This window comes from Notamacropus eugenii, chromosome 4 (genome assembly GCF_028372415.1).
Source record: "Notamacropus eugenii isolate mMacEug1 chromosome 4, mMacEug1.pri_v2, whole genome shotgun sequence".
Lineage (NCBI taxonomy): Eukaryota > Metazoa > Chordata > Mammalia > Diprotodontia > Macropodidae > Notamacropus > Notamacropus eugenii.
In genome coordinates, this window is record NC_092875.1 from 25,281,003 (window position 1) to 25,307,443 (window position 26,441).

The 26,441-nt window shown below is 42.4% G+C and overlaps 1 protein-coding gene across 2 annotated transcripts in view; it reads right to left on the reverse strand.

Annotated features, from left to right (window-relative positions):
- The window catches only part of BICDL1 (BICD family like cargo adaptor 1), a 131,468-nt gene extending 105,531 nt beyond the window's left edge, over positions 1-25,937 (reverse strand). Inside the window, exons 1-2 of one of the 2 annotated variants that reach the window (XM_072600291.1) lie at positions 25,418-25,937; positions 9,812-10,027 (exon numbers count right to left, since the gene is read on the reverse strand). In XM_072600291.1, the coding sequence (XP_072456392.1) occupies positions 9,812-10,027; positions 25,418-25,873 (672 nt within the window). In that variant the 5' untranslated portion in view covers positions 25,874-25,937. The remainder of the gene's footprint in view (positions 1-9,811; positions 10,028-25,417) is intronic. The other variant, XM_072600290.1, reaches the window with a different exon arrangement.
- Positions 25,938-26,441: the final 504 nt, after the last annotated feature.

The following is a 26,441-nucleotide window of genomic DNA, read 5'->3' on the forward strand; positions in this document are numbered from 1 at the left end:
AACCAACTGCCTCCCCAATCGCCTTGTAGATCCTGATGGATGTCAGGAAGATTAGGTGACATCCCACCTAAATCTGCCTCTTTGCAGTGCTCTCCCCCCACCTCCTACAACTGGTTCTTCTCTCTGGGCCCAAGAGAACCAGTCTAATCTTTCTATCAAGGGCAAGTCCTTTAGATACTTGACGATGACTAGCCTGTCTACGTTGTCTTCCCTTTGGGCATGATCTCAAAGCCCTTTCATCATCGTAGGATTGTATACTTCAAGCTAGAAGAGACCTTAGAAATGAACTAATTAAACCCTTTCATTTTACAGATAAGGAAATTAAGGCTATGAGGTGAGACTTGCCCAAGGGGAATATGTGGCTTAGCAGAATTTGAACCCAGGTCTCCAAATCCAGGACTCTGAATCCAATACTTATTCCAACTCTTCTCTGGTTGCTCTCTCAAGCTTATGAATGTCCTGTGTAAAAAGTGGTGCTTAGAACTCAGCACAAGACTCCAGATGCAGTCTGGCCAGGACTGAATATGGCCAAATGAAAATACCATTTTGGTCCTGGACGTGATATCTCTCTTAGATAGAAGGCTAAGATCTCATTAGTTCTTCTGGCTTCTATATCACAGGGACACTCCCTCCTTCCTCCCTGTCCTCTCCCTCCAGCTCACTGAACCACTCACTGAACAGTTAATTGAATTTGTTATTCACTCATTTTCAGTTGTATCCAACTCTTCATGACCCCATGTGGGGTTTTCTTGGAGTGATTTGTCATTCCTTTTCCAGCCCATTTTACAGACAAGAAAACAGAGGTAAACAGGTTCACACAGCTAGTAAGTATCTAAGACCACATTTGAACTCAGATCCTCCTGAGTCCACGACTGACACTCTATTTACTGCACCACCTAGCTGCCCTTAGATAATTGAATCCTATCCAGTAATCTGCATGGAATTCATTGAGTCTTTTGTGACCAAAGTGCTCTTAAGTTACAGCTTTACCAACTATTAGAAGACCCTTAAGGAGCTCATCCTGTTTCAAAAGAAGAGACACACCATAGAATCCATCTGACTTAGCAAGAGTTGTACCAGGGGCAGTCAGCACAACTAGAGATGACCCACCTCTTTAAAGTTTGGGCATCACTCAAGAAATCTGATCTTTGAAAATCCTCTCTGGGAAACTCTCCAACTCTTCTTTTTCCCTACCAAACGTTTATGTAGAAGACTCTCAATACATAAGACATGCCTTTAGTAGATTTGCTTCCTCTCTCTGTCTTAGAGAGTTTCATAATGACCCCCATTTCACCAAGCCAAAAAGCAGGTGTGAGTCTGCTATGGCTCCACATCCATTTGGAGCTTGAGCTCACTCTTTCTGGTGACATATTTCCCTTGATCTACTTCCCACTGGATACACCATTGTAAAGGGAAAGTTCTATGTGATTACAACTCTAGATGGAGTCATTCAATAAATATCTGTTGAATCAATGAATTTCATATTTCCACCTACAGACTCAACTGGTTACTTCAACTTACAAATCATTGTTTGCAGTTAAATGGTTGCTGCTGCTCCTTATTTGTCCCCAAAGAGGACCAATGACATCACAAAGTGGGGGTAAATAATGGGATGATGTCTTGACTTTCCCATGAATTGGGTATAAGTGAGACAGAGCTGTCCAAAGTCATCAGCCTCACTCTCTCCTCCAGAGTCATTGAAGTCCAATGGCAGGAGAAGGGTCATGATGATGATTTACAAAAAGCTTCCTACCCACCATCATGCAGGATGGGTAAGGCTAGTGTTATTGCCACATTAGAGACAGAGAAACAGGCTTAGATAAACAGAGCTTTTAGTAAGAAGCTTACTATTTGCCAGACACTGTGCAAAGTACCACAGATAATAACATAAGCAAACAAGACAGTTCCTACCTTCACACAGTGAGTTCCATGATTAGCCTGAAGTTTCTAGAATGAAGGGACTGCTGTTGTCAATGCTTTACCTTTCTTTCTATTCCCAATGCACAGTGTACAGTATTTAATTATGTCATAACTGAAGGGGATAATAAAGAAGGGGCTGGTAGGTGGTACAATGGATAGAGCTTGGAGTCAGGAGGACCTGAGTTCAAATCTAGTCTCAGATAGTTACTAGCTGTGTGGCCCTGGGCAAGTCACTTAACCCCAATTGCCTCCAAAAATAAAAAAGACATTCTGATAGGGAACATTAATGAACTGACTGACTTACCTTCTACTGGGGAGCTGGAAGAAGTCATGAGATCATGGATTTCAAGTTGGAAGTTAGATTTCATCTGGTACAACTCCTTCATCTTACATATAAGGATTATAGATTTACAGCTAGAATGGACCTGGAAGGTCACTTCGTTCAAATTTTGAAAATGAAGAAACTGAGGCCCAGAGAGGTTAAACATGGCATGATGGAAAGAGACTGAAATTTGAGATCAGAAGTCCTTAGGCTGGAATCTCTGCTTTGCTCCTTAACTACCTACATGACTATGAATAAATTGTTCCACTTCTCTGGGACTCAGTTTCCTCACCTGTAACATGGAAGGACTGCCTATATCAGTGGTACATTGGAGCCACCTTGAACTGGCTCTGGAGAGTCAATTGTTAAAATTTCAAGGTGAGCATTCATATCTTGGAAATTGGCAAATGCTATCAATGAAGGCTTGATTTATTGTTTAGTGGATTGCTTATTCTTCAGAAAGAGGAAAAAATGTTAATGCAGATTAAATTTAAAAGAATGTCATGGGACGTGTACAGTTTTATTTTTTGAGAGTTGGTTGTTAAATGTTTACTAGCATACTGCTGACCTAGATACTCTCTTAGGTTCCTCTTAGTTCTAAATCTATGATGTTAAATATAATGTATGATCCATGACTTGTGCAATAATTATAGGTAACTAATTATAATAAGAGCCAGAGATAAGACTGGAGAAGGAAATGATCAACCACTCCAGTATTTTTGTGAAGAAAACTCCCAAAGGGAAGAGTCAGGCATCATTGGAAACAAGTAAACAAGAACCAAAGAGTTAGGATTTAAACTCAGATCCTCTGTCTTCAGATTCAGGGAACACACTCTCCCTTCACCTTTACCTACAAGGACCCTAACCTTCCTTCAAAAACAGCTCAGGTTCATCTCCTACAAGAAGCCTTCCCTAATCCTCCAAGTTGCAAAGATTCTCCTTCTTCAAATTACTTTGTATCGCAACCATTTAAAATATGTGCTATAGATTTTCATTATTCCCATTTTACAGACAAGGAAACTGAGGCACAAAGACGTGGTTCAATTTACCTGTGGTCACAGAGTCAGTGTTGGAGACAGGATTTGAACCCAAGTCTCCTAACTCTAAGACCAGTCATCTTTGTGCTGTATCATCCTCTGGTCTCCCATTGCATCCTGGGCCATCTCCAGTCATCCTGATGAATATCAGGCCACTGGACTCCGATGGCTCAGGAGAAGAAAGTGAGGTTGGTGACCTTGCACAGCCCTTCCTCCTTCAAAAGGAAAGTCAATTTGCAAGTCATGTTTTCATCTTGATGTCATGGTCCTCTTCGAGAACCTCTATAGCTTTCTTTAATGCCTCTATAATAAAATATAAAATATTTAGCCTGGTCCTTAAAACCTGCCACAATCTGCTTCTGACCTACCTATCCAGCCATTTGCTATCACTCCCCTTCACACATTCTCCATTCCTGCCAAACTGGCCGGGTGGCTGTTCCTGGCATGTGCTCTCTCTCCCACTTCTCTGCTTTTGTACAGACTGTTTCCTATGCCTGGAATGCTCTCCATCCCCGGCCCTGCCCCTTGCAATTCCTAGATTCTTTTAAGATGCAACTCAGCTGTTGCCTTTTTCACAAGGCCTTTTCTAATGTTCATGCCGACTCTTGATTTTTTTTTTTATAATGTATTATAAACTTTATACTTACTTTACTGCTTTCTATATGCTATATTTACTTACTTATATTTACTTTTCTGTGTGCTTGTTATCTCTCCTAGTAAGCAGAGTGTAAGCTCCTTGGGAGCAGGAACTATTTAATTTCTACCTTTGTATTCTTAAGAGCCTTAGCACAACATCTGGCATGTAAGAAATGTTTGTGCAATAAATCCCCTGATACTGAGCTGGCAGGATAGTTTGACACAAACTCGTTATTAATAGAGTGAGAAGAGCCAGGAATTGAACTTGTAGCTTAAGAGTTGTTTTGCATACACATTTTACTAAAAGACCTTAACCCCAAAGTTTCGCCTTTCTTGTTGCACAAGTTCTTGTGATCCTCAAAACAATAATACTTGTGGCAGCATTCCTCTTGAGTCATTCACCCAATTCACACTCATACTTGCCTTGGCAGATTGACTTTCCTGGGGATAGCTGCTACCTTGGGTTATAGGGGGTAAAATTATGGTTGGTTGTCCTCCTAACACTATAGGTTATGAGCCCCCACCAGTGTGCTTCCTCACAGCAATCAGTCAGTAGATTTCAGTTAGTCTTAGAAAAGACATTTTCTCATACAGCATACAAGAAGAGTAGGGCTAAAATATTTCCCATCCAAACTTGTGGCATACTTTCCTGTAACTATACACACAGACTGGGAAGTGGGGAGAGTAGACACAAACTTAAAGTACAATAATAGTGAAGCACACATGGAGGGAACATACACGTGGCTAAGACAACTCATGACTGGTACAAAGGGAATATAATGTCCTTTCTTTTCCTAGAGAATCCTCATGATGCTCATTAGTAGGCATGGTGTTGGCGATGGCTGAGTTTCTCCACCACTCAGGTGGCTGGCTCTTCACAAGGCATGATATTTCAATTGATCAGGAGGTTTAGTTGGCTCCTCACAGAGGATGGAGTATTTGCCGGATGGGTCAATCTGCTGCTTGGGTTGGGTCAAGCAGATCTCTCAGCTGCCTGACTGGCACATCACTGGATTGTGCCAAGGAGATTATTTAGTCTCCTGGCTGGCTCATCATTGGGCATGGCAGACGCTGTGCTTGGTTGGGGAGGTTGTTTGGCTATGGGATACAATTGCCCACAAGGCTTCCCTTACACAGGGCACAACAATGTTAATCTGCTGGAATCTCTGGGCAAGTCCAGTCTCTACCTACTGCCTTCAATGAACCTCTGACTTGGCTATGTGTTAACATACTCTTTTTTCCTGAGGTACTACAATGCTCTTTTCTGCAGGAGTGTTTTTATGCTTTTTCAGAAAGGGGAAAGACCTTTAGTTTGAGGACCTCTCTAAGGGATGCCTTTGACTCCCTTAGGGCATTAGCTCTGTCACTAGGCAGAAAGTGAGAAAAGTCTCTTATTTGACTATTATTTCTGATTAGGAGTTGGGTTCCCTCAATGAAGGACCCCATTATTACTTATGGTGACCTGTGAGTTACAATTCCCAGATTCCCGTTCAGGCCTTGTGTAAATACAGTGAGGAAGGACCAAAAGTATGGAGATCACTTGTGTTCGAGGGCAAGTTAATTGTCTTTATGGGTCTTTTCCTATTCAGTTCAGCTAGTCAACACCTCAGACCCCAGCCTCCCAAGGTGTAGAATGTTTCATTTGCACCTGCAAAGGCTTCACTTTTATATTTCATTACTCCTTCTAACTTTCAACTTTGCTGAAGTCTAAACAGGGCACACCCTTACAAGAATTCTGCTGGTCTAGATGGCGCACACCCTTACAATGACTTTTATTTAGTGCATGACATTTACAAGGGTTTTTATACATATTATATTGTTTGATTCTCACAGCATCCCAGAGAGGTAGGCTGGGCAGGTGGCATTGTCCTATTTGCTCAAAGACATGCTGCTAGTAAGTGGTAGAACGAGCATTTGAACCCAGGTCTTCTGACTCTAATTCATGAACTCAAAGCATTTCAGAGACCCTAGAGGCCATCGAGCTCAAGCAGTTCCTTAACAAGAATGACCCATCCAACATATTCAACAAGTGGTCATCTAGTCTTTGCCTGAAGACATCTACAGAAGGGGAATCCACTACCTCTGAGACAGCCCATCACACTTTGGGATGGCTTTCACTGCTGGGGCGAAAATTTAAGTTACCTTGTATTTATTCTCTTTATTTATTTACATTCATTGTCTCCTCTGTTAGAATGTTAATTATTTGAGGACAGAGTTTGTTTTATTCTTTGTCTTTGTACCTCTCCCCCCTCCCCCCCCAATTCAGTAGGTCCTTACTAATTGTTTGATTGTTTATTGAGGGACTGATTAAATCTATCTCTGCCACTTTCAGGTTCTGCCCTCTGGGGCCAAGCAGAGAAAGTCTGGCATGACAGGCTTTCGAAATTGTAAAAGCAGCTCTTACACCCTCCCCTAAGCCTTCTCTATGAGCAAAGCACCCCAGGTCCTTTACAGCCCATGCTAGGTTTTCATGGGGACAATAGGGGGCAAAGAGAGAACCACAGCTGAAATTATATATACATACACACACACATATAATACAAATTATATTGCATTGTACATAATATATATGTATAAATTATAACTAATGAGTTAGAATTCAATTTTGTCTTCAACACATGAGAGGACTGGCATTAATTTCAACTTTTGATTGTCAGGAGCAGGGGATTCTGGGACTGGGGCATCTATTGCACGCCTGCTTTTGTTTAAAAGGCCTGCACTATATTTAGATCACATTTTCTTTTTCTCAACCTTCCTCCATTTAATGACTTTGTAAGCTGAGCCTTAATTAACTAATAAAGTAATATTTCTATAACATACTGCAAACCATAAGAAATAAAAGACTGATTTAATGTAGAAAGGAAGAAAATAAATGGTAAATATGGATACCTAGCTCTTCTGATGATTCTGATTTCATAGAATACTAGATTGATAGAGATCTAGAGCTGGAAAGGTGCTCAGAGGAGTAAACGGAGGCCCAGAGAGTTTAAGCAGCTTTCCTAAGGTCACACAGGCCATGGAATGGTAGATCTGAAACTGGAAGGAACCTCAGAGATCATCCAGTCTTTTCCCTCATTTTGTAATGAAGGAAACTGAGGCCTGGGAAAGTTACATGATTTGCCCAAGGTCACACAAGTAAAAGGTTAGTATACATGCACATGTATGTATACACATATATGTATGTATGCACACATGTGTATGTGTGTGTGTGTGTGTAAACACACACATATAAAGTAATAGAGATGAGATTTGAATGCAGGTGTCTGATTTGAGCACCAGCATCCTTCCCACCATATTAAGAGTAGGAATACAGGGCTCTCCTTTGTCCCATTTTCACTTTCTGCTAATGTGGGGACAGCTTTGGGAGATGGCTAGAGGAAAAGGACTCTGTGTAATAATGCTTAATTTTATTTTTCATTATTATGTTCAATAAATTATGTGACCACAATGAAAAGGAACTATGAATACACATACAACCTGCCTTATGTACCTACAGAGTTGTAACTAGGGTGGGTCAAAAGGGACTTGCTCTCAGGGTCCTGAAATTTAGAGGGCAACTAATCACTCAATAAGTATTTATTAAGTGCCAACTGTGTGCCAGGTACTGTACTAAGTGCTAAGACAAAAAAAAGGCAAAAGAGGGCACTCTTTTCTCAAGGAGCTTACAATCTAATGGGGGAGACGACATACAAACAAATACATACAAAACAAGCTATCTGCAGGATAAATTTGTTTATTTTCAGTCTTATCCAACTCTTCGTGACCTGTTTTGAGGTTTTCTTAGCAAAGATACTAAAGTGGTTTGCCATTTCCCTCTCCGGTTCATTTTGCAGATAAGGAAACTGAGGCAAACACGGTAAAGTAACTTAACCAGAGTCACACAGGTGGTAAGTATCTGAGGCCAGATCTGAACTCAGGAAGATGAGTCTTCCTGATTTCAAGCCCAGTGCTCTATATACAGGATAACATGCTGTTGTTATGTTTGTCCTTCGTTCTCAAAGAGGACCATGACATCAAGATGATGACATGACTTGCACTTGACTTTGTTTTGAGTGAGGGACGGCTGTGCAGGTCACCAGCCTCACTTCTTCTCCAGAGCCATCTGAATCCAGTGACCAGATATTCATCAGGATGACTGGAGATGACCCAGGATGAGGCAATTGGGGTTAAGTGACTTGCCCAAGGTCACACAGCTAGTGAATGTGAAGTGTCTGAGGTGAGATTTGAACTCAGGTCCTCCTGACTCCTGCACTGGTGCTCTATCCACTGTACCACCTAGCTGCCCCAGAAAGAATAATCAGACTAGGAAGCCACCAGAAGGTCTATCTAGGTTAGCTCCTCCTTGGGTGAGTATCCCAGGCTCTCTGTCTCTTCCTCACACAGGGTTCTGTGTCTTGAGGTCCAAGGTCTTTCTCCCCAACACATGACTGAATTTGTTTTAAAGAGCTGATCTGAGTGTATCTTTTGAACTCCTTTCCCCAGATTGTGGAATTGCTAGCTATTGCTAGCTCATGAGAGCAGGAAATTCTCAGCTGCAGCATCATCAGAGGCTATATCTCTTCCAAATGACAATGTCTGTCTTTATTCTAAAATAGCATCTTTTAAAATGTGAATGAAATATATTCATTCCATTTCTCCCAATGGAGTACCTCAATAAACATGCAGGAATCTTAGGATGTTGGATCCAGAAAGGGATTCTAGACTTTGGGAACCAATTCCTTAATTTTAAGCTCCAGTTAGGAAACTGATGAACAGATAAGTTAAGTGGAAACAAATTATAAATGCAGATACTCACACAGCCTGTCTTCTATACCTACAATGCCATGACCGAGGGTGAGGCAAAAGGGACTTTGTCACAGGGTGCTGAAATTTAGAAGGCATTGACACTTGTACTCCCTGAATTCAGAAGCAACTGCACTTAGTACCTACTTGGTAAGATTAAATAGGTAAGATAGGAAGCCACCTGATGACCCAAGTGAAGCCTGGTCCTTCTCTTTTGCCTGATGGTCATGTCTAGCTCAGCTAGTGGAAGAGTCAATGGAGTATAACAGAAATATTAATAACAACGAAGAATTGGAGGAATATAGGACTTGTAGCTGTGTGACTATGGGGAAGTCGTAATACAAAGTCACACTGATATATAATTTTAAAGTTTACAAGGGTCAACTAGGTGGTGCACTGGATAGAGCACCTGGTTTGGAATCAGAAACAGCAGAGTTCAAAATAGACACTAGTTGTGTGACACTGGACAAGTCACTTAATCCTTTTCACTTTAGTTTCCCCATCTGTAAAAATGGGACACCCTGGAGAAGGAAGTGACAAATCACTGCAGCATCCTTGCCAAGAAAGCCCCATTTGCCCATGGGATCATGAAGGGCTGGACACAATTGAATGACTTTAACAATAAAAACAATGAGGTTTACAAAGGGCTTTCCTTACATCAAATGGGGTATAATCTTCAAGGCAAGGGCGATTCAGTTTCATCTTTGTGTCTCCAGAGCTCAGTGGATATGAACAAATCACTTACTCTCTGTGTCCCAGGAAAATTTCTAAGACTATAAATTCCAGATCAGTTGCTGATCTGTAGAGGGAATTTCCACACTGGAAATTTCCCATGATGAAGAAATCACAGGTGGCCTACACAACCACCTCTACTTAAACAAACGAAATCCTCAGCTCCCAGTTCAGTGTCTTACCAACTCCCTTAAATCTTTCCAGGCTGAAAAATCAAAAGTCATCTGTAAAAACCCTCATCATCCAAAGGTGAAATTAGTCAGTTTCAGGCATGTGACTTCTCCCACCAAGAACTTTACAAAGAGACATTCCATGGCAGCCCCTTTCTCCAGCATTCAGATCGCTTCCCATCCACTTTATTCCTTAATTCCTGGCAACTTACCCTGCTGAGCTGATCCAAAAGTCTTTGGTTCTGTTCGGAGAGTTCCTGGACCGCCCTGGTCTTTTCCCTGTCGGCTTCTCGGAGGTGAACCTGTTGCTTCTCCAGCTCAACCTGCAGCTGTCTCACATCGCTCTCTAGTTCCGATACTCTACCTTCCCACTCGCCTTCTCGGTTCTCGAATCTTCTTCTTAACTCATGTTTCTCTTGTTCTAGGTGCTGGGAAAGGAGAGAGACAGGTCTTTAAAAAGTGGGCAATTCCATGATGTTCCCCTTTTCCTCCCAGTATCAAGGTCTCTTGGCATGTCCTTTCTTCACTGAGCCAATATAGTGCATCTATATGCCCCAGATGACATTCAAAGCACCTACAGAAATATTCCCTTTTCAAACAGTTTGCTCTGAAGCCATGCCAACAAGGAGCATGCTTCACAAACAGAACAAGGATCCTGCTAACATCTCCTTGCAGTTTGGGCCCTGCCCTTGTGGACATAGCTAGAATTTTGGCACACAGACAGGAGTTTTATTGGGACTACAAGGCAATTAGGAAGAACATAAATTTAGAGAACCAAATGGAACTTTTCCTATCCTCAACATGCCTCTTCCTATTATAGAACATTAGAGTAGGGGAGGATGGGAACAACCAGGCAATCATCACCCTCAGAAGGAAGCCCAGAGTGACCTTCAGGCATAGAATACAGAATTCTGGAGCTGGGAATAACCTTAGAATAGAGGAGATCAGAGATGAAAGAGTCCTTAGAAGAGAGGATATCAGAGCTGGGGAAATTCTTGTAACAAAGTTAGATCAGACTTGGAAGTGACCCTAGAACACAGCATGTCAGAGCTGGAATGGATCTTTGAAGGAAGGAAAATCATCACCAATACTCCTTTTTCAAAAATTTGGAAACTGAGGTCCATAGAGGAAAAGTAACTGGCCCAAGGTCACACAGTTGGTTTGCAACAAAGTGGAGGCTCCGAGCTAGGTGTTATGACTCTTAGACATGTCCTCCTTCCACTATACCAGCTAAGGGAAACAGTGGAAAACACTGGGTCTGGATTCAGGAAGACCAGAGTTTAACCAGGTTCAGACATTTAGTAGTTGTGCGATTCTGAGCATTCTGTGATTCTGTCTTTGCCTCAGTTTTCCCAACTGTAAAATGGGGATGGATAATAATAGCACCCATCTCCCAAGGCTGTTGTGAGGATCAAATGAGATAATAAATATACAAGGTACTTAGCACAGTGTTTGGCACATAGCAAACACTTAATGCCTATTTCTTTCCCTCTCCACCTCCTATCTCCCTTTTCCTTGTTACTTGAAAAAAAAATTAAAGGACATTTTTTACACAGGCCAATTTTATCAACGATTTTGTATCACATGCACAGGCTTCTTGGTTAAGAGTCAGAAGGTTTGAGATCTAATCTTAAGCTTGTTACTGAAGTAATTTCATTCATGTCTGTACCTTAGTTTCTTGATCTCAAATAGGACCTGGAATCCATAATCATGTCTACTACCTGGAGCTTGCAAAAGTAAGATAAGAAATAGACATGAGAGGATTTAGGGGTATTCGGAAATGAATGCCTGGTTTCCTCTCCGTCCCTTATACATACCCTCGTCGTTGCTGCCTCCATCCTTTGGCTCCTGCTAATTCCATGCCTCTTTTTCCTTCCCAGTTAAATCTTATCCTCCCAGAATAGACTTCCAGATGTACCTCAATCTGGGAAGCCTAACGCCAACTGTTGAACTCTGCCCCTTCCTGAAACCATAGAATCGTGGGCTCCTAGGATGTCAGTGACCGGAGGGATCATCTAGTTCAAGGGTTAACTGGGGCCATGAACTTATTCTTTAAAAATATTTTTGATAATGGTATTTCAATAGAATTGGTTTCCTTTGGGATCCGGAGGATTTTATTTTATGTGGTTAAAAATAATAATTCTGAAAAGCTTCCAGAGGTGTCTGAGACACACAAGCTAAGAATCCTTGCCTCTAGTTTAAGGATGGCCTCGAGGCCACATGCGGCCTCTAGGTTCTCAAGTGCTGCCCTTTGACTGAATCCAAACTGTTCTGTGATCCTCTTTGGTCTGACAATTTCAGTCATTTTTCAGTTGTGTACAACTCTTCTTGACCCTGTTTGGAGTCTGTTCAGCAAAGTTACTGGAGTGGTTTGCCATTTCCTTTTTCTTAACTGAGGCAAACAGGGTTAAGTGACTTGCCCAGGGTTACGTAGTTGGTAAGTGTTTGAAGTCAGATTTGAACTCAGGAAGATGAATCTTCCTGACTTTAAGCTCAACCCTCTCTCTACTTCACCACCTACCTGCCCATTAACTTCCTAAAATATGGCATCCAGAATGGAAGACAATAGTTTGACCAGAGAAGGGCATAGTGGGCATATCACCTCTATGAGTTGCCCAAGATTACACAGGTAACAAGTATCAGAGGAGTTAGATGGTTTAAGAGTCTTCTCTCCTCCATACCCCAAACAAGTGGTCATCCATAGCACACTTACCGAATTGCCTAGCTGCTTTATTATAGGCCCTTGATAAATGCTTGTTGACTGACTGACCCTCAGCAACACTAAATTCCTTGATGGCTAGGATTGATACCATATCTGTGTTTCTTCAGCTGTCTGGAAAAGTGCTTAGCACATGGTACTGAGAGGTATTCAGCAAATGTTTGCCAATGAGGGTGCCTGATTTGAACTCAGCTCTTCTGGATTCCAAGTACTCTATCTTCTATGCACCTAGCTGCTTCATTAAGAAGTTTTCCCCTGACCTCAATCACTTTCCCCTTCATCGTTCCCAGTTCTGTCCTCTGAGGCCAAACAGAACGTCTGAAAAACCAAAAGCACTGAGCCAGTCCAGGAACAGCCTCATTGAAAACCATAGCCTTCCCCCTCATCTAGATTAGCCTGTCTCCAAAGGCAGTTTGATGGAAAGAGATTTCTCTGGACTGAAAGGATGGAGAATATCTTCTGATTTCAATCTATCCCTATTATAACAATACTGTCTCTAGTGAACAGCTTTTTTATAAGATAAAGCCCATTTTCTTTTTAGTGGTTTAAAAGAAATAATTAAGACAATTTTTTAAATGGCTCTAACTATTACTGGGGGAGAAATATGAGGCAAGGCTATAAAAGAAAGAGAATTTATAGTTGTTAATTTAAGCAGCCTATTTACATCTACTTTCCTACCTTTCCAAAATGTCTATGTACTTGGGGCATCCTTAATGAAGGTATTAGAAGGAATCGGGACAGGCTTTCCACAGTGACATTCCATTGTAGGCCACCTGTGCCCTTCCAAGATTGAACAAGAACTATCATGAACACAGGCTCCTACTGTGATTATTGTTTCCTGATTATTAAAAGGCATTTGATCTGTAGCCTTGAAGGCTCCCCTCCATCATGGTGTCTCATACATAAGGCAAAAAGTGGATAAGATTTCTAGAAAAATATAGCAATAGGAATAAATTTGCTCAGTAATCTCCAATTATAAAAATCGAGGTGACTAGAATACAGGCCCAATTTGTTATTCGTTAGTATAAGGAAGTCTCAGTTGACAAAAGTCCCTCCACTTCTCCTGGTTAGCATCTGTTCTGAGACTTAGGATGCTAAAAGAGTTGGCTGGGCTCAGCAACCTATAATCTACTGGCGAAATCCAGCACACACTCCCACCCTCCTTTTTTGGTATGGCCTGAGAGCTAGGAATGGTTCTAAATATATATAGGGGTGTGATGGTAAATGTTTAACAACCAGGCTGGGGGGGAGGTGGGAGGAAAGTATATACCCACATTTTAAAGTTTAATCTGCATTCTTCACACTTTCTTAAGTCTAGACAATCAATAAAACAATAACTTAAGCGCTGATTTGTAGCCACTGCTGATTTCTTAGGTAAGTATGCTTAGGTTGAAACTTTAACAATCAGAACTGGCTCCAACACACACCTGGTAAAGAGGGTCATGAAAGAGGTATGTGATAGGGAAAAAAATGCGGTGGTCACATAGCAAGAGTAAGGGACAATCATACAACCAGCTGCATTTATTAGACACCTGCACCATTCTAGACACTGTACTGGAAATACAGGCAAAAATTTCAGAGAGCTTATATTCCATTGGAAGAGATATGTGTATTAATAAATACATATGAAATAAATTAAAGAGAATTTGGGGGGGCAGGGGAATAAGCAGTGAATGATCTTCCTGTTCTAATGGCATCTACACAATTTCAGAGAAATCGAGGAAGACTTTGAGCACATTGTGTGGACTCCATGCCCTGAAATGATGAGAAGACAAGGCGAAAAGTTGCCCAGGATGGGCAGGAATGGATGGGCTGTGACGTCTATCTTCAAAGGGGATGCCCCCATTGAGGAGACCACAGATCTATTGGAGTGCTAGTTATACACCACCTGCTGTCACCCTTCGGACACTTCTTGAACTCTTTTTTGAAATATTTTGAAGCTGCCATGTGGGGCTAATGGTGATCCCATGTTCTTGAAAAGCATTCCAGACAGTTCTACCAGGTCCTCCCAAGCAGCCCTGGGTCATGATAGACTAACTGTACATTTGTTGTCCAAGGACCAGTCCAGTCATGTTCTTAAGAAACTCATTATTCGGCTGGCAGAGGGAGGGGAGAATATGGGAGAAGGAGTGTTTTTTTGGTCAGTGAATATTGATTAAGTCAGAGGGGTTGCAATCTGTGCTGGTGGTGGAGTACCTGCATGGATGAACTCAGAGATTCTTTAAGTACAAAGCTGCCTGGGAAGTGCCTTCAGAGCCTGTTTGAATCACACATGAAAATCACAGAATCATGGAAATACAGGTGCTATAGAAGTCTCCCTAGAAATCATCCAATCCACCCTTACTAGGGTGTTTTTTTAAAAGATATTTCTTCATCATAACTAATTGTTTCCTACTTATTTTTACAGATGGGGAAAGTAAAGCCTGGAGAGGGTGAGCAGTTTGTCCAGGGTTACACAGTAGTTTCCATCTGGTACCACTTGAATGGTTCCTGTGACTGATATAGGCACTGTCCAGGATAGTCATATACCCATATTCTTTTGACAGCTTTGAATGACTCCAAAATTCAAATCCACCCACAAAGGATGAAGGCTTCCCATTGTTGAGTAAATTCAAAAGAACATACTATCTCTTCTGACGGCAATGGTAAAGAGAGGCTGTCCTAAAATATTTCTCCTGCAATGGATATAGAAGTGTCTGACCTCCCAAGGAGAAAGCTTTGAAGGGGACAACAATTATTTACAATCACAGGTGCGGCAAGTCAGACCTGGAAGGGGTCTTAGAACAGTGAATGGTAGCGATGGAGAAGAACCTAGAACAGAGAATGTCACAGCTGGGAAGGAGTCTTACAACAGAAAGTCAGGGCTGGGAAGGTCTTCCTTAAAAAAAAAACGAATAAAGAGATGGGAAGGGCCTTAGACATCTTTCTGGTTCAACCTCCAGATTTCATGGGTGAGGAAACTGAAGCCCCAAACCAGTTTCCTCGATTTCTGGGCACACCCAGTACTTTTTCACTTCAGAGTATGCAAAAAGGTGTGGTCTGCATGAAAAGGAGATGATTAACTAATCTTCAGATCTCTGGTCTCCGTCAATTCAGAATGAAGGGAGCAGAAAAAAGAAAATGAGATTTGGGACTTTTGGCCTGAGAAACTTGAATGCAAGAAATGAAAACGCTTTGTAAAAGGGCCTATTTTAAAATACTGTTTATTCCACTGAGTAGCTTGAAATGGAGGCAGCAAAGACTTAGAAGGCAGTGTCCCTTGTTCAGTAAGAAGCCAGAGACACTAAGTCTGTGTCCTGAAGAACAGATTGACTTGAGCCAGTTTCAAGGAACACCTACTCCCTAAAGAGCAAAGCCCCCAAACTAAAACGAACCTACCTCTTTAGGTAAGGGAGCACAAGGGTTGCCGTTTCATCCTGGGGCTTCTGTTTTTTGGCTGTGGGACAAGCACCCTACTTCCCAGCCTCCAGCCATTTTTCTTATTAATGTATCCACACTCTCTGACTTCTTACACTAGGAATCATGTTTGGAAACATTTCCAAAAGAAATATCTGGCTCAGACTTGTCTGGTCAATTAGATGCTAAATTTGTCGTGAGCTCAGGGCCTTGTAGTCAGCAGATACAGGGTTAGGCCCTCTGTTATGCTGTGGGTTTTCACAGATTTGGCAAAGTTAATGTTGATATTAACCTACATTTAGGCACAATTTTCAGAAACACATGAAGCAAAGAAAGGAAAAATGCCATCTAATTTCCTTGAAGGACTAAAAGGAGAACCTGAGTTTTTCATTTATTCTGAGTAGGTCAGCCCATTGGCTGCTAGTAAATGGACCAAACCCAAATCTCAAATATCTGAATGCCTGGGTTTAAGTTTCCCACTTTACCATCGGATAATCATTTCATCCTTTCTCTTTAAGAAAGGCAGGAAGTGGTTAAAGGCATAGAGGTAACTCTTAAAGCATCATAAACTTCTTTTTTACAAAAAGAATATATTTTTATTTATTTCGTTAAATATTTCCCATTTACATTTAAATTTTTAAACATGTTTTATTTTTAAAATTTTAAAAATTTATTTTGAACTTAAATTATTAATTTTTTAAAAGTCCAGTTTAAAATTCTTTTCGTCCTGCCCCTCCATCACCCCAGGAAAAGGTGAACAATATAATACTGATTATGCCTGTGAAGTCAAGCTCATAAACTTCTGAAGAGTCGCTGTATTTGGTCCACACTCTCACATCTCAACATCTTGCCACTGGCTTTCATCCCAACCACGCTACTGAAGTAACTCTCTCCAAAAGCACTACCTGACTTTGGGCAAGTCACTAATTTTCCCAAACCTGAATAGATGACCTCTGAGGGTCCTTGAAGTTCCAGATTGATGATCCTAAGCAAAATCTCCTTATCGTTTAATCCGATAGCCTTTCATATCCTAAAATAAAATTCAAAAAGCACTTATTAGCTGCCTCTCAAGTAGAGGACTACTAGGCTCTAGGTCTACAAAGACAAAAACAATACAATTTATTGCCTTATGTTTTTCTTGGAGTGGGGGAACATTTACTTGTACACATACAAGTAAACAGAAAGTGATTTTTAAATGAGGACGAAAGCACTAACACCTAGGAGTGGGTGGGAAATGAGGAAATGCTTTGTGGGGAAGGTGCCTCCTGAGTCATGCCTTGAAGGGCTAAGAGGTGGAGAGCTAGGTGGTACAGTGGATAGAGTACCAGACTTGAAATCAAGAAAACTCGTTTTTCTGAGTTCAAATCTGGCCTCGGACACTTGCTAGTTATGTGACCCTGGGCAAGTCACTTAACCCCTGTTGCCTTGGTTTCCTCATCTGTAAAATGAACTGGAGTAGGAAATGGCAAACTGCTAAAGTATCTTTGCTAAGAAAATCCAAATGGAGTTACAAAAAGTCAGGTGACATAAAATGACAAAAAAAGACTGAACAACACTAGATTGGTGTGATAGATATTTTTATGTCCCCTTTCTGGACTATCAGAACTGGGGTGGGGGGGCGTTAGAGCTCATATTAGAGCTGGGAGGGGTCTCAGAACACAGAATGTCAGAGCACAAAGAGCGGAATACTCTAAGTGCTTAACAGATGTTGAACTGAATTACCTAAATAAGCCCAAGGGACCAAAAGATCATAAGATTATGATTTTAGAGTTGGAAGGGACCTCGCTGGTCACCTAGTCCAGTCTGTTCATTTTATAGCTGAGGAAACTTGAGGCCCAGGAAAAAGGGACCTGCCAGAGGCCACCCAGAGAGTAGGTGGCAGAAGTAGGATTCAAACCCAGTTCCTGAGGCTCCAAATCTCTAAGTGTACTTTCACTAGATACTAGCAGCTGGAGAGCATCTCAAATATTACAAACCTGCAGAAAAGAAAAGCTCAAGATGTAGCCATTGTTTGAAAAATACATCTCAGCAACTGTAGTGTACCTTATGCTAATTTTTAAAGTGACTCCTGGGGAAATAGAAAAACATGCTTCAATGTTTCAAAAATGAGCAGGGAGACGAACTGCAAATGCAGAAAGAATAGGGGAGAAATGCCTGTAGGCCTGTTACCTTCTGAATAATAAAATCTCTGATTCAGAGAGTGAGTTACAGAGCTGAGGAATCAATAAGTGGTAGGGAAATAAGATTATGTCCAACTCCCTTGCAGTTGCTTGGAACTCTGGAGAGACATGGAGCTGGAAAGTCCCAGCTGACTCCCTCTGAAGGTGAAGGACTTTGCCTCTGTCTGGTGTCTACAGGCTTTGGGGTATTCAGGCTGGTTGTATTTTTCAAAAGCCAAGAAGACAACCTTGGGGTCTGAACACATTTTAGAATTGTAAAATGTGAAAGCTAAGAGGGGCTTTAGAACAAAGTATGTCAGAAGTAGGAGGTACTTTAGAACATAGAACATTGTAGGAGTTGGGAGGGACGCTAGATTATAGACCAGAATATGGGGAAGGATCTTAGAATAGACAATGTCAGGGTTGGGAAGGATCTTAGAGCACAGAATGTCAGAACAGGGAGGGACTCAGATCTCAGTGGAATCTTAAAACATAAAATGTTAGAACTGGGAGGGGTCTTAGAATTGAGAATGCAAAAACTGAAGAAGGGTCTTAGAACAGAGAATGTTAGAGCTGGGAGGGACCTGAGAGAATATCTAGTTCAACCCCCTCTTTCAACAGAGGAAGAAAATGAGGTTCATAGAGTAGAAAAGCCTTACTTACAGTCCTACAATTACTTAGTAGCAAAGCCAAAACTGGAACACAAGCATTTTAAGCAAATAGACCAGCTTCCATTTTGAAAAGTGCCCACTCTCTGGGCTCCTCTCCTGACTTTTTTTCTACTCCTTGCTCCCACTTTTCTCCCCATCCCCCTTCAGTTTCCTTTTGTGTATGGTCTTTCCCCCATTAGAATGTAAGTTTGTTGGGAGCAGAGAATGTTTTCTTTTTTGCTTGCGTTTGTACACCCAGAATTTGGCACAGTGTCTGGCACACAGTAAGCACTTAATAAATGCTTTCTGACTGACTAAAGAAGGAGGAGTGAAACTGGTATATTCCCTGCAGAACAGCCTGAGCAGTTTAGATAGGTTACTTGTTGGTCCTTACTGAAAGTTGAGGAGAGGTAGGGAGTGTGAAGAGAGCCATGGCCAGTGTGCCCATGCTGTGTGAAATGAGGCCTGCCCCCCAGTCCTCAGGGTCTAAGTCAGTAGCCTGGCCTATTACTGATATCTCCCCCTTCTTTCAGAACCTGGAGATATCCTCAGTCTCCTTTATGACTGGCTACTGGCTTCATTGGAATCAATTGTCTTTGTGGCACCAAATCTCGGTGCCAGATTTTAGGAAGGGTATTGATAAGCTGGAAGACATCCAGAGGACAACAAAGAGACTCATGGTTGTGCCACTGTAGGAGTAATGAAATGCACTGGGCATATTTACTCTGAAGAACTGAGTGACCAGATATTTGTTTTTTCATCCCTGAGGGGCATCTAGGTGGTGCAGTCTGGAAGACCTGCTTTCAAATATGGCCTCAGGCACTTACCAGCTGTATGACCCTGAGCAAGTCCCTTAACCCTGTTTACCTCAGTTTCCTCATCTGTAAAATGATCTGGAGAAGGAAATGGAAAACCACTTCAGTATCTTTACCAGGAAAACCCCAAAAGAAATCACGAAGAGTTGGACACAATTGAAATGACTGAGCAACACCTGAAGGTCTGACAGGAAAAACCAGGATATGCCCTGTTTCTGCTTGGCTCCACAGGGCCAAAACAGGAGCAGTGGGTGGAGGATGCCCAGAAAGAACAAAGCTCCCTAACTTGAGTGATGCCCCAATAGGATGGGCTGCTTGGAGAGCACTGTAGATCTTTAAGCAAAAGATGGGTGGCCATTTGCTGGGTAGGTTGTAAAGGCCCAGATGGTAAACAGTTTCTGAGATGCCTTTCCAATGCACAATTTTGTGACATGGACTTATTTATTTTTAATCCAAAAAGTAAAAGGAAACATTCATATTTTAAATTTTAAAGCTAATTGAAATAGACTGATGATATTGGATGTTAGAAGCTACTTGGTGAAAGATTTTCCAATTTAAATTGCTCATCTAAAATTATATTTCTGGACTTTTCACTAAGTGTTATATAAAGGTCTCTTCTGTCAAATCTTGTTTTTCACTCCTATATTATCACTTTGAGAGGCAAAGAGAGGATGGAGATAGAAGCTTAGAGTCAGGAAATTTTGAGTTCTTCCATCCAGTCTCTGAAATACACTGGCTATGTATAATCTTGGGAAAGACAAAACAGCACCACCCCCCTCCACCAATGCTCTGAGTTGTTGAGAAGGTGCCATCTAGTATCGTTAGAGGAATTTTCCTTACTAGGGGTCCCTTATACCAACAAAATCATCTGTTAAAAAAATCATTGTGTCCCTGAAAGAATTCATGGAGGTACCATCTTTATAGGAAAAGATATTTAAAAATCCAGCACAGTTGTAGATCTTTGTATATAAATGTCAAGTGCTGATCCTCAGAAGGACAGAGACTGGTGCTATTTTATGGTGCTTTTAGGTTTAAACACTTTTCCCCCCAAGAACAATGACTAACCCAGGGCCTGATTTCATCTTGCTGAGAAAATAAAGGGAGAGAGAGAAAAGTTCCCATGCATGTTGACCAAGCTAGACATCATGGAGAACAGCTACAAAACAGAAACGGAAAAGAACTCTATAGATGCTCAGAGGTTCATAGGGGACAGAATCAATGAAAAGAGCCAGCAATAAGACCTATAACCTTGGGTATTTATAATAATCTAGGTAAACTAGAGACCTGCAAGTCAGAAGGCAAATTTGACCTCACAGATACCACTGAGACCTGCTGACCTAGGATCAATGACTGGAATTGACTCTGGGAGGTCATATCTTATTGGAGATGAAAAGGATAGGTAAATGGAGGTGGGGCCAAGCAGCACTGTAGATTAAGAAGATACAATCTACTCTTTCCTCTTCCTCATTCCTTGTATCCAATCAGCTGCCAAGTCTTGTCAAATCAGCTTCCATAATATGTTACATTCCCTTCTCTTAACTCACAGAACCACTGTCCTAAAGTTCTATAAGTCAGAACCTCATCACCTTTTCCTTCTATTACTACAATGGTCTCTTCCTGGTCATCCTGCTTCCTGTCTCTCCCCTTCCCAATTCATCTTCCACAAAGCTGCCAAATAAAATTTCCTAAAAGGCTGCACCTGATCCCATCACTCCCCTACTCAAAAATCATTATTGCTTCTAGTATTAAAAACAAACTCTTTCATGTGGTCCCCATTCTAGCTCAATTGGGTCACCAGCCATTCTCTGTATGTGACAATTCATCTCCAGACTGTGGCTTCTCTCCATCCCTAGCCCCCAATGTCTGGGATGTACCCCTCTTCACCTCTACCACTTAGAATTCATTTTCCTTCAGAGAACAGCTCTGTGGCACTTTCTGTGATCTTTCCTGATTCCTCCAGTTATTAGAGCTCACACCGTCCTGAAATGATGTTATTCGGGATTTACTGAGCTGTGCACTCATCATATGTATTCAGAAGATTGTAAACTCCATGAAAGTGCCTCTAGGTGGTAAAATGGATAGAACTGGACTTGGATTCAGGAAGGCCTGAGTTCTAATTCAACCTCAGACACTCACTAGTTAGGTAACCCTATGAAAGTCATTTCACTGTTATCTGCCTCAGTTTCCTCCTCTGTAAAACAGAAATAATAATGATAGCACCCACCTCACAGGATCATCAAGGATCACATGAGATAAGAAATGCGAAGTACTTTGTAAACTTAAACTGCTAAAATACATGTGAACCATTATTATTGAGGGCAGAGTCTGCTTTGTTTTTGTATTTTGTTTTCTATCCCCAGTGCTAATAGGGTGCTTAGTAGATAGTAGGCTCTTAGTAAATGCTTGTTTAGGCTTTGACTTAACCCTGATCCATCCTGTGACCAACAACAATTCCAGAGAAGAAAAGATGAAAATGCTACCAAAAAGGCAGGTGAGATCCAGAATCAGACATACATTTTTGGATACGGAGAATACAGATTTTTTTTTTTTTGCTTCACTAGAGATACTTGTTACAAGGATTTTATTTTTATTTTTTCACTTATAGAAGTGGGAGGGAGAGAAAACAAATGCTTGTAAATTGAAGAAGCAAAAATTTTAAACAAATAAATGTTGAGTTGAATTAACTAGCTTCATCCAACTAGGTTTGTCCATTAAATTCAAAGGAAATTAAGGCATCAAAATGCAGGGCCTTTCTTGCTTATGATGAGCCTTTAAAAAGAAAAATCTGTTCACAGGTAAAGGAATGAATAGACTCTTCAGGGAGTTGCCCACTGGGAGTTGCTATACAACATTCGAATGTGAAATCCATTACTACTTGAACTGACTTAGACATGATGTTCTTTCCATATTAGCTGTCTGTCTTTTCAACCAGATCCCTCACTAGTGGAGTTAGAAACATCAACTGTAAATCTCTGAGTAAGGACCTGGTATGGCAGTAATTCTTTCTGGGATTGTGTTCCTGAATCACTCAAGAGAGACTATCTGTTATTTCTGTTCCACCATTTTAGATGGAAATCAATACAGGATTCCATCCACTGAGTTCCTTACAAATGGGGCGTTTCTTTGGCAGTGGTTCAGAGGTGCTCTCAATCACTTTTCAGAGACACTATGGGTTCATTTTCTGACCATAGAATATGAAACAATTGTGTTCTGGGGCACTGACTAGCTCTTGTTTTCATCAGGTCATGCCTCATATATGCTCTGGAAAGCAGTGCAGGAAAATCTGGAATCAAATTCTGAAACTTTTTGGCTGAATGACTAGGCAAGTTCCTTCACTTGTATAATCTCAGAAAGTGGGTTAACTGTAATGATCCTCAGATTCATTTATAAAATGAAGGCAGTGGACTAGATGATCTAAAGTCCCTTGTCAACTCTATATCTGAGTCTATGAACCTTTCCAAGCCTCAGTTTACTCATCGACCCTCATTACCTACAGAACCTACATGAAGTTTAAAATGAGGTGTTTATAAACTGTTCTTGTATTTTCAGAGTCCTATGTGAATATTATTGTTAACTTGTTTAATTGCTTTTTAATGTTGATTTAAAAAAATAACTTATAAAGGGAGATGGTCAGACCTTTATTTCCATGGCTATCGAAACCTACATCTATGATTTCACAGGTGAGGAAATTCCTTTTACCAATGCAGATCAGCACCTTTCCTGACATTTCATACTCTTAAAAAAGTTGATTTAGAGTAGCTTTTTGTTCTGAGAGTTTTAAGTGATTTGCGCAGGGTCACAGGTGCTTTTGTGATGTAATGTAATTGTATGTAATGAATTATAATGTTATCTAATGTAAGCTGTTATTAATTATTGCTATTATTATTTTTGTCTCTACGGCCATGCTACCTTTTTTTTTCATTAAAAAGGATCGAAAATGCAGCTTCCTTTCATATTTCCACAATTCACAGGACTGTAGATATAGACCTGAAAGGGATCTTGCAGGCAATATATTGACAACAATAGATATCTAAAGCATTTATTAAGTGTTCAGTATGTGTCTTGCACAGAGCTAAGAAGAACCCTCATTTTGCAGATAAGGCAACTAAGATCCCATGAGGGAAATCCAAAGTCATACAGGCAGTAACTGGCAGAGCCAGATTTTGAACCCAAGACTTTAAGACTCCAAATCTATTGTGGTTTTTTATATTGCATACTACTTAACAACTTAAACTCTCATTTTAGGAAAGTTTCTGAATTTAAAGTTGTTTGTATATTTCAACTGTGTGCCCATATGACACTGACAACACAGGATCATACTAGGCTCTAGTCTTATGATACACACATGGCACAGATGGCATCCAGATTACAATAAAATAGCATACACACATTATACGTATTATATATATAATTGTATATGAGTATGTATTCAAGCATGCTTACACAATCAATACAACACACATGTTATATGTATGTATAGACACATATGTGTATCATAGATACATTGCATATGTGTATGTATTCTCTTCTCCACTGCCAGGGACCTAATTTTTCAGGAAGTTTTCTCTGTTGCTAGCTAGAAATTGTGAATAAGTGCTCCATTCCAGGCTTTCCCATATGTAAAGTTCTTTGCAAACTTTAATGTGCTACATGTATACCAACTATTATGATTAGTTGAAGTGATTGGGAGTGGTGGTGATGGAGGATAGTATCCCCCAACTGGTAAGGCCATGAAACATACTGGGATTTAAAATATATGGACAGAATCAACAAATGCATATCTGGAGAAACTGAGAGTATAAATTAGCCCTAGGTTAAAGGCAGGGTTCACTTAATTTTGGAGAAAGAGAATGAGCCATTTTCATCCTCAGAAAATGCAACAAAATTAAGTGTTCTGGACAAACATTTTTAAAATATTTTTTGGGGGGCGGGGAGAAGTCTAGTATTGAAATGATCTTACAGAGCCCTTTTTCCCATCATGTAGGATTTGATGGAGTACAACCATTGCTTTCCAAAAAAGACCAACCAATGGCACACAGGAAACATTACAATCAATATGAGGAATAAATCCAAATGCAGCCAGGCATGTGGTACCCACATGTCCCAGCCAACTGCACGAGTAGCTGCAGAGAACACCTAGAGAAGTGCCCTTCCAAATCTGCTAAATGCTAAGCCCCAAATGAAATCCATGCCTGGCAGTCACGTGGTTAGTCCTGTCATATAAGCTAGCCCCGGTTCACTGGAACCTGCTACACTATGTGATCATCTGGGCATTGGCTATTTTATGTGTCATGCTCCTTCTTACTTTCTCTTTTCCCATAGCTTTGGGTGACAGCATGTCAGAGTTTTGAATGCCCCAGTTACCTTTCGTCAAGCCCACCTTGGATGAACACTAATAGCTCCTCAGCAGGCCAGACCACAGATTTTCAAATATGGTGTGACTTTCTCCTGCTCTCTCTGTGGGAGTGTACAGGTTCTCTCAGTCATGGTGCAGAATGAATTCCCTCACACCGGTGAGGGCCGTGATTATGTGTCCTGTCTCAAGGGAGGGCTCTACAGAAAAACCCTCAGAATCTCTATCTGAGATGCAGCACAGGGTACTAAAATGCTAGACTTGGAATACCACACAGACCTGGCTTCAAATCTCACCTCTGACATTAGCTGTGTTGCCACAGGCAAACCATTTTACCTTTTTCAGACTTAGTTTTCTCATCTGAAAAATGAGCTTCTACCTCATTGGGTCAGGGATGAGACTCATTTTCTCTCTCTGTAAAATAAAACTGCGGAAGCCACCGACTTTACAGGGTTTTGAGGGTCTCAAATTCGATACTATATGTAAATTCTAAATGTCAGTCTAAATTATTAACTGGGCCCTGCCTAGGTTTCTGGGGTGGAGGTGGGAGACTCAGGAGAACCCCCCCCCCCCCCAATCATGTGCACACACCCTTCAGTGGTCTATGGGTTGGTCCTCTGGGCAAAGAGGGAGGGGAGGAGGAAGGTAACTCCCGGGCTGAGCAGGTGCCCAGGATTCCCCCCCCCCATCCCCAAGGGGCCCCGCCCTAGGCTGAAGCTTCCTCACCTCCAGCTTGTCTGTCAGCTCCTTATGCATCTGCTCGTACTGCCGGCTCATGTCCTGGTTCCTCTCCAGCAGCGCCTTGCCTAGCCGGGCAGCCAGCACCAGGTCCTTTTCCTTCTGTCGGATTACCGACAGTAGCTCGGGTTCCTGCGGGGGCGAGGAAGGCTGCAGCAGCTGCCCGGGGCCCGGGGCCTCGGAGGCGTCGAGAAGTCCCGGCTCGGCCTGGGAAAATTCTCCCGGGTCCGGTGGCCTCTCCCCAGCCGCCAGCAGCGCCAGCTCCTCCTCGAGCGCCAGTTCCAGTTCCCCCGGGCCACCCGGGAAGGACACTAAAGCGGCGGCGGCTGCGGCTGGGCTCTCGACTGCGTCCCCGCCGGGCCCCGGCAGCTCCATGCAGGAGGCGCTGTCCGCCTCGGCGGGTGCTGAAACGCTGCTGGCCAAGCCCAGGCAGTAGGCGGACATGGCCCGGGGGAGAGCCCGCTGCTGTGCGGGCCCTCGGCGCGCGCCAGGCTGCAGGGGGGGTGGGTGGGGGTGGGGGTGGAGGTAGTTTGGGGAGGTGGGGGAGGGAGGAAGGGGCCCCCCGGTCTTGCGCCGCTGCACGCGCCCCGCTTCCGCTCCTACAGCCCTTCCCCCCCTTCCTCCCCCCGCTGCGCTGCCCCCCTGGTAGCCTTTACACCGGCGTGAGCCGGGCCGGTCCCCGGGAGCTCTCCCCCGCCCGCCTCGCGCCCGGCGGCACGCGCGCCCTGCCTCCCCTCCCTCCCCTCCCCCTCCCCGCCCCCGGGCTTGGCTGCTCGGTGCGCGCAGGGGAGGAGGAGGAGGTGTTGGTGGAGGAGGTGGAGGGAAGGGAGCAAAGAAGGCGGAGAGGAGGGAGGGAGGAACGCGGCGAGGTGGGGCGGGGGGGAGAGGAGGAGATCGGAGGAGATGGGGAGGAGGAGGAGCCGCAGCCGCGCTGGGTGCAGGGGTGCTCGGGCTCAGCCGCCTCTCTGCCGCTGCTGTTGCTGCAGCTCGCCACCCGGCAGGACCTCACGGG